The 8,692-nt window shown below is 37.7% G+C and overlaps 1 protein-coding gene across 7 annotated transcripts in view; it reads left to right on the forward strand.

Annotated features, from left to right (window-relative positions):
- Window positions 1-8,692, forward strand: part of LOC575207 (C-terminal-binding protein 1) — a 62,239-nt gene that overhangs the window by 48,853 nt on the left and 4,694 nt on the right. For all 7 annotated transcript variants that reach the window (XM_011681964.2, XM_030986364.1, XM_030986365.1 and 4 more), the window contains 3 exons: window positions 5,082-5,226; window positions 6,266-6,472; window positions 7,914-8,038. In XM_011681964.2, the coding sequence (XP_011680266.1) occupies window positions 5,082-5,226; window positions 6,266-6,472; window positions 7,914-8,038 (477 nt within the window). The remainder of the gene's footprint in view (window positions 1-5,081; window positions 5,227-6,265; window positions 6,473-7,913; window positions 8,039-8,692) is intronic.

The raw sequence follows: 8,692 nt of genomic DNA on the forward strand, positions 1-8,692 counted from the left end.
TCTTCACCATTGAAACATGTAATATACAAAGGAATTTGTAATACCTGTCCATAAAGACCATCCCAAGGCTCAACCCCTTGATGTGTTTTTATATGCAGGTTGGATGTTACTATCAATGAAGATGTTACCACTAAATTAAATTGTCTGGTTTTGAGTTAGTGTCCTTTAATGATGATTCATTGGTTGATGAGATAACATGTGGTATGTATGTATGTGTATGGATCTTTGTCTTTTGGATGGAAGTCACAATGCCAACTGTTAATTTGATAATAACCATGTCCACTCTTTAACCTCTTAACTCTGAGATGACTGTGGGGGGTCTCTTTCCTGTTGCTGCCAAGTAATTCTGTGGGGGGAAATGGTGGTATTGCCTCAGTAGGCAACCAACCAAACCAACCCTGCCCAAGTTTTCTACAATGCATTGTTGAATTACACTATGAGCTCACATACTTTCTGTACAGTCCTTTTATGTCTCCTCATAATCTTTTCCATTTCTCTTCTGGTTTCCTTTTTTCTACGTTTCCATTTCTTCTTTTTACTTAAAAGAAAACTACTGCTCCTGTTATTAGTTACTTTTTCAATTTCGGTTGTACATAGCATACTAAAGTCAAACCTGCTTTAGTGACCACCTTTCTACAACAAGCACATTTTTTATTTCCCTTGAAAACGGTTTCTCATTGAAACATGTACTAAAGGAACCTGTCTGCAAAGACCACCTGTCTACATTTATAAAGACCACTTTTCGTGTTTCCCTTGGGCAGTTGCTGTAGACAGGTTTGGCTGTATAACAAAGTTATCAACTAAATGAACGTATACAGAATCATGTAGCTAAGCATTGGCTTGTTGCTTGTGTTGTATATGCCAGGCCTTATACACCTTACTACCACAGCATTACCAACCAGTCCAGGTAGAAACCTTGGCCAATGATGACTCATTCTTCCAAGAGAAAAAGGGGTTTACCAGTTCCCCTTCCGGAAGACTTGATTTGGGTCATCTCCACCATCCTGTGTCAGGCAGGAGGGACCCCTTGTTAGGACCCCTGGCAGCTCTGGCTAAGACCCCTAGTTATCCTGGCTTGTAGAGTAGCCTGGGATAAGAGGGGTACCGTACTAGTTCTTTCTAATCACCCTTGTAGTGGTAGATTTTGAATGAATGAATTCTTATCGCGTAGTCTCATACATCTTTCCAACCTTGTGACACACACTGATAGGTTTCAAGTCGTCTAGTCTAGAGCATTGTTTGACCATGGACATTAAACAGTCTCATCATCAAGTTTATTTTTGTTGATTTTGACTCATGAAACTGATGAAAGGTCAAAAACATATGATTTATGCTTGTTAAGCTCAAGGCTGCTCATATTGAAGTTCTATTTACAAGATCATTGACTACTAGAGTGAGAGCTTTAAAGCCCCACTGCACTAGTAAAGCCAGGAGGGATTAGACCTCCCTACATGGTCACTGACAGGTGGATATCTCATCATATAAGATCTCAATTAACAAAAGAAAAAGGGGACCATGGGGGACTGATGGTAACCAATTAGGCATTGTTTGCTCTATAGAGGGCGCAAGTAGCTATAAGTAGTGCAGTAGGGCTTTAAATAGATGCATTCAGTGCAGATTTTTTTAGCACTAACTAGGAATTAAAGTGTCAAATTCTATTTTTGTTTTTGTTTCATATGTTGAAATAAATTTTGTCCAATACATTTATGAGTAAGACGTACTGCAATAATGAGGTTTTTTATGCCTCCGCCACCGAAGGTGGTGCCGGAGGCATCATGTTTTCGGGTTGTCCGTCCGTACGTCCGTACGTCCGTACGTCCGTCCGTACGTCCGTCCGTACGTCCGTACGTCCGTCCCGTTTGACCGTTATCACAATATCTCAAGAACCATTTAAGATTTAAACTTAAGACTCGGGAATAGTATTTATCACCATAGGAAGACGATCTGATTAGATTTTGGAGTACGTAGGTCAAAGGTCACAGGTCACAGAGGTCAACTTATGAAATTCCTTGTATTGAGTTTGTTAGCGCGATATCTCAAGAACCATTTGAGATTTAAACTTCAAACTTAAGGATAGTATGTATCACCATAGGAAGACTATCTGATTAGATTTTGGAGCACGTATGTCAAAGGTCAAGGGTCACAGAGGTCAACTTATGAAATTCCATACATTGAGATTGTTATCATGATATCTCAAGAACCACTGGAGATTTAAACTTCAAACTTAGTGATAGTGTGTATCACTATAGGAAAACAATCTGATTACATTTTGGAGCACGTAGGTCAAAGGTCAAGGGTCATAGAGGTCAACTTATGAAATTCCATACATTGAGATTGTTATCATGATATCTCAAGAACCACTGGAGATGTAAAAACTTCAAACTTAAGGATAGTATGTATCACCATAGGAAGACGATCTAATTAGATTTTGGAGCACGTAGGTCAAAGGTCAAGGGTCACAGAGGTCAACTTATGAAATTCCATACATTGAGATTGTTATCATAATATCTCAAGAACCACTGGAGATTTAAACTTCAAACTTAATGATAGTGTGTATCACCATAGGAAGACAATCTGATTAGATTTTGGAGCACGTAGGTCAAAGGTCAAGGGTCACAGAGGTCAACTTATGAAATTCCATACATTGAGATCGTTATCGCGATATCTCAAGAACCACTGGAGAATTTTCACTTCAAACTTAATGATAGTATGTATCACCATATCATAATATCTCAAGAACCACTGGAGATTTAAACTTCAAACTTAATGATAGTGTGTATCACCATATCATAATATCTCAAGAACCACTGGAGATTTAAACTTCAAACTTAATGATAGTGTGTATCACCATAGGAAGACAATCTGATTAGATTTTGGAGCACGTAGGTCAAAGGTCAAGGGTCACAGAGGTCAACTTATGAAATTCCATACATTGAGATTGTTATCATGATATCTCAAGAACCACTGGAGATTTAAACTCCAAACTTGTTTAAATTGCTCTATGGCGGAGGCATCATTTTCGACTGCGCGCAGTCAAAATTCCATCTAGTTTAAAGTATATATTGGGTGATTTTATGGATAACAGTTAAATCAGTATACTGTATACATGTACAGAGCAGTATGGAAGATGCCATATGAAGACTTAAGAGTTGGTTTAGATAGAAACACACCCCTTTGTAGCCTCTAAGAAGTGTGAGTACTTTCATCTTACTAGTCAGCTGTCTTTCATCATCAAAGCATTCTCTCCATGCTTTGTTCTGCCATGTTAATCTGATGAAGATGAAGGTTTACTGTGTATGAATAGGCAAGGGTCTGTGCCTCTACACCCATGTCTGTTCATCTAGACTATGGGTGGTGGTTATATGGGACAAACTACAGAGTGACCACAATGCTAGGAGATAATGCCAGAAGAGAGTGAGTCATTCTAGAGCATGGCCACCGACCTCTTAGAGATACCCCTGGTATTCACACTAAGCATCATGTTCTTATGTAAAGTGTTTATTAATGGCCTGCTTGAAATTTGCTTAGCCGGACATCATGTGATATGGTTCATTTATGCTCTCTTGTAATAGGTGGTAGGTAAATCTTAGCAGTTAAACATCTGAATGAAAATTGTCTTTAAAAAATTAAATGTTTTTATGAAGAGTATTGAATAAACTTTGAATTGAATTGAACATGTGGAAATTGCCTTTTAGAAAGTCACATGTGAAAATGATCTTTATCAATGAAAGATTATTTGAATATTTTCTAAAATGTATGCATGCCCCTGCATCAAATATTCAATGAGGAGTAATGACCTCTAAATGACCTCATGATAGAATAGCTAGGTGTGAAGAAGTGATGTCCAGGGAAGTCTTGGCTTTTAGACATGTTTCCTATCATTCATCACAATAGGGGCCTATTGTATGGGTTCAGGGTACATGTAGGTAATAGACCAATACAAATCCTCTGGAATGTGATATAAGGTTTGAATTATTTGGGCTGTAGACTAGGCTTATACCTAAGTCATGTACCTAATTGGACTTCCATTGTCAAAATGGTACATAAAGATATAGATATAGTTAATATTTATATTTAGAGATAATTTTCTGATTAGGGTTGTATTCAATGTTTTGTTCATAAACGTCACAAAAAATCATCAGCATAAAGTAGTGAATGCTACATGTATTTCCTCCCCTAGAAAAATGATTGATTAAAGCTTATGCTCTGTCTGAATTTAGACCTGTATGTAGTAGCAAAGCAAAGGAAATGTTTGATTATCACATGATATGTTTAGCCCTCTGCACAGTTGGAAGTAGACATTTTGACAAATGACACAACAACATAATTTCCCTTGCTTTGTTGGTTTGTGGTGATGATGTAAAGCTGGTCCTATGATTCCTGGCTTTGTTCACTGGTCTTAACCACTTCCTTTTTTAAATAGTCTCAAATCATTCAACTCCAGAATATGAAATACCATAGAAAGTAATTGTATGATTGAATCCTTGTTGGAATTACCTATTCCACTACTGACTCATATAAGTTGTGGTATTATTTGCTCTTGAATGAGTATTACAGTGTAGATGCATCAGTATATGCTGTCTTTTTACTTTTTACCCATATCAAATTTTAACTCTTTTATGAAATTTTTCTAGGTCTTTATGGCACATGTTTGGTTGCTACTTGCTAGTCTTGTTAGCCGTTAATGAATGTTTTTTTAGACTTTCTTTTGCCTATGAATATAAACTGAATATCCCACTCCATGATGGGAAATTAATTGAAAGGGAAATGTGAGATAAGTTTATCTTGCATTGTTACTATGAAACTCATGATTGTGACTTTAGTGACATCCAGAACACAACATGAAATCACTAAGTATGTGAAATGTATTTCATCATTAATATCTTAGAACAGCAATGTTTACAGTGGTAAAATTACGAGGGATCCAAGGATGGTACTTACTTAGTCATTTACCAGCTTGCAAATAGCCCATAGATAATTTGAAGCTGATTTGTCCCGTTTAATTTGTCAAAAGAGCTCCACGTCAGAATGTTGAGGTACTTCTACGTTAACATTAATGTTTTCTTTGTTTGATTTTCTAGGTGCTAAATGAAGCAGTAGGAGCCCTGCTCTACCACACAATCACATTGACAAGAGAAGATCTTGAGAAGTTTAAAGCTCTCCGTATCATCGTCAGAATCGGATCTGGATTCGACAATGTGGACATCAAAGCTGCAGGAGAAATGGGTAAGTTTAAACAAACTTGGTGGCACCCTTACAAATGAATGTTCATATCAACATATCTTTTGAGATTTTAATGTGCAATCCAATTTTTTAAATGATGTTTTGGCCAATCTTATATGAACAGAAGCAATCATTTTGTATATTTTGTAGAGTTGCCGTGGTCGAGTGGTTAAGTCGCCGGACTGTCGATCACAAGGTCCGCTGTTCGAGACCCACCGCGGCACTAATGTCCTTTGGCAAGACATTGATCGACATTTGCCACACTTAAACCAGTAAAAACCTGGTCTGAAATTGCCCGTTTGGAATAGGGTTACTGTATTTGCCGGCGTAAAGGTCGCAGTATTTTTGGAAAAGAAAATATTAAAAAGTCGGGGTGCGGCCTTAACGGTGGAAGAGTAAAAAAAAAAAAAAAAACGAAAGTCAGAACCAGCACGAATTTGCACATATAGGACTATGAACGGTAAAATAACTACCACTATGGTACAGGACATTTCCACACATCTTACCGACAATTTTATCTTGCATTGATGACATGAAGACGAAAAAAACGTCCGAACACAACATTTGCTGATAGATCTTGATCTAAGTTCGTGCCAATGCATTGCAAAAGTAAAGGAAGGGACCGTTTAACGAAGCTGCCGCGAACATCCATCCGAAGTCGCCATTTTGTTTTCCATTTCATGCAGTTTCGCATTACACCGTACATTGTGGTAGGGGTATATATCGGACACCAAATCTGCCTGCGATCACTTTTTTAGCTAAACTTCCAGTAAATTATAAGAATCTTGATGAATTTGGTATCAGTTTGTAAAAAAAAAGTAGTGTTTTCGAGAAAATTATGATTATTTTGTTTTGTCCGTTTTTTTTTTTTTTTTTTCCTTTTTTTTTTCTTCCCTCTTTTAAATGTCAAAATTGGGGTGCAGCCTATGCGGCGGTGCGGCCTTATCGCCGGCAAATACGGTAATGTCCTAGGGTGATGTAAAGTTATAGATTCGTAATATTGAAGTGTTCAATGTGAAGTTCATCTTTCTCTTTGATACAGGTGTAGCAGTGTGTAATGTCCCTGGGTATGGTGTAGAGGAGGCCGCAGACTCCACACTGTGTATGATCTTGAATCTGTATAGACGAACTCATTGGATGGCTGAGATGGTCAAACAGGGCAAGAAGCTTTCAGGTGCTGAACAGATCAGGGAAGCCGGTGCAGGAGCTACAAGAATTCGCAACGAGACTCTCGGGATTATAGGAATGGGTAAGGTCACTTCATCAGATCATCCAGCATGCTGTGGTGACAGTTGCCCCAGGTTCATCAAAATGATAGGGTTTAGGTTAGAGTTAGGATTAGGTTTTAGGTTAGGGTTAGTGTCAGAGCTAGGTACAGTTTCTATTCTAGAGTTGAAGTTAGGATCTTGGTTAATGTAGAATACTGATTGTGGAGCAGTTGTCACTTGAACCATTTGTCATACAACCCTTCATGAATCATAGAAAACTTAGCATTCAAAATCTGTGTGCTAATAAGAGATGACACTTATAATAACTACAATTTCCAGTTCTTGTAAAGTGTATATCACATCATGATATAACGTCTCTATGCCATTCCAAAGGGCTTCTGGGTATTATTTCGCTAGCTTTAACCCGGGCAGCCGTTACCAATGCATGGTGCATTTCAAGGAAAATCCTGCCAAGTACCCATTTACCTCACCTGGGTGGAGCAGATCTTTAAAGCAATTGTTCCCCATATATTCTGATGACAGTTACTCAGTTTTTTTTATTTATACCACTAGTCAAATTCGTATTTCTACTCAGGACCCAACATTGTCCATAACCCTTACCCTAAACCTGAACTTAAAACCCATTGCAACCCATGCTCTAACCACATTCTCTTTGAAAACAGATGAGATATTCTATATCCTACCTTCTATTGTTATGATGATAGAGATTAATATACAAATAATGAATGGTTATGAGTTCAATAGTGCGAATATGTTCATGAGTTGAAAGATTAACATTCTATTCAACGAGGCGTCAGCCGAGTTGAATAGAATTAACGTTAATCTTTCAACGAATGAAAATATTTGCACTATTAAACGAATGAAAAACATTCATTATTTGTTTTATACAACATCGAAGAAGACCTAATAGAACGTTAATCAACAAATTATGCTTTACTCCTTATAAAGATAAATTACAGTTCGAGTCAAGCCTTCTCAATTACATGCAGATTGCCTTCGCGTCAGATACACGCAGGGATACGCGCGCGCACATGCAGCAGAGAGATACGCAGTCTGCATATAACCAAAAATGCACGGCGCATATAACCAAAAATGCACGGCGCATATAACCAAAAATGCACGGCGCATATAACCAAAAATGCACGACCGTGCAATATACCATCTATTGAATATCATGTGACCAACAATCGTCCAATCAAATGACAAGGATCCACGTAGGTGTTGTATAAAATATAATATGTACATACATGTAAATGGTAAGGCTTGTATGAGAGAAGTTAAGTCCAAAGGAAAACGAATTGTTGCACGCTCTTGTATGAGAAATTGGCCGCATGATCTAGTACTAGGAGTTATGTCGAAATGTTTCAATTAATTTCGGAAACCCCTCACATGAAGCTTAAAGGCTGCAATATTTAATCCATTCTTCTTTGTTTTATTCTTTAACATCCAATCGTGCTTTAGGTCGTGTTGGTACAGCAGTAGCTATGAGAGCAAAAGCCTTTGGATTCAACCTACTTTTCTATGACCCCTACTTGCAAGATGGCATGGAGAAAGCATTTGGATTAACCAGAGTCTACACACTACAGGTATGTAGAGACCTCTAAAGATCAGATGTTAGTGTGGTTTGTTTGGTTACACATAGATGTGATGTGTTAGGATCTCCCATAGATTCTTTTCACCACAAGTCGTATGCTGGTAGTGTATGTTAGTGAGTCAATTCAGGCAGAGAAAGAGCCCCGGGGAATCAGTGTTTTTGCCCTTATCACAGTAAGTTTTTTGTATGTGTAACAAAAGAGGGCCCATTACACCCTTCTAGTGTGTGGTTTCAAGCCCCAGTAGTAAAACAGAATTTTCATCTTGTTTTAATAATTACTCTGTTTGCACACAAAGAGACGGTATTGGAGTGCAGGCAAACAATCATTCATCCATAAGTACAAGCCGTTCAAGCTTGTTCATACAAAAAACCATAGCAGCAAACTACAATCTCTTCTTGTTTAGACAAATGGTATCTATTATTGATATAATCTGTAATCAGTTAATGACTTTGTTCATCTAACCAGGAAAGTTGCCACTAAGTCTTTGCTCAAAATTTGTGCTCATTCACATACCATAAAGCTACAAGTATACCATGACAGGTATAAAAATGCTATGGATTTAATCAAGTAATAGTTTATACATAGTTCTGATGGTCGTTGCTTCATGATGTAATTGAATTATATTTGTTCTTTCCTTTGATGCAG

Source organism: Strongylocentrotus purpuratus, unplaced genomic scaffold (assembly GCF_000002235.5).
Source record: "Strongylocentrotus purpuratus isolate Spur 01 unplaced genomic scaffold, Spur_5.0 spur5_scaffold_15, whole genome shotgun sequence".
NCBI classification, from domain to species: Eukaryota; Metazoa; Echinodermata; class Echinoidea; order Camarodonta; family Strongylocentrotidae; genus Strongylocentrotus; species Strongylocentrotus purpuratus.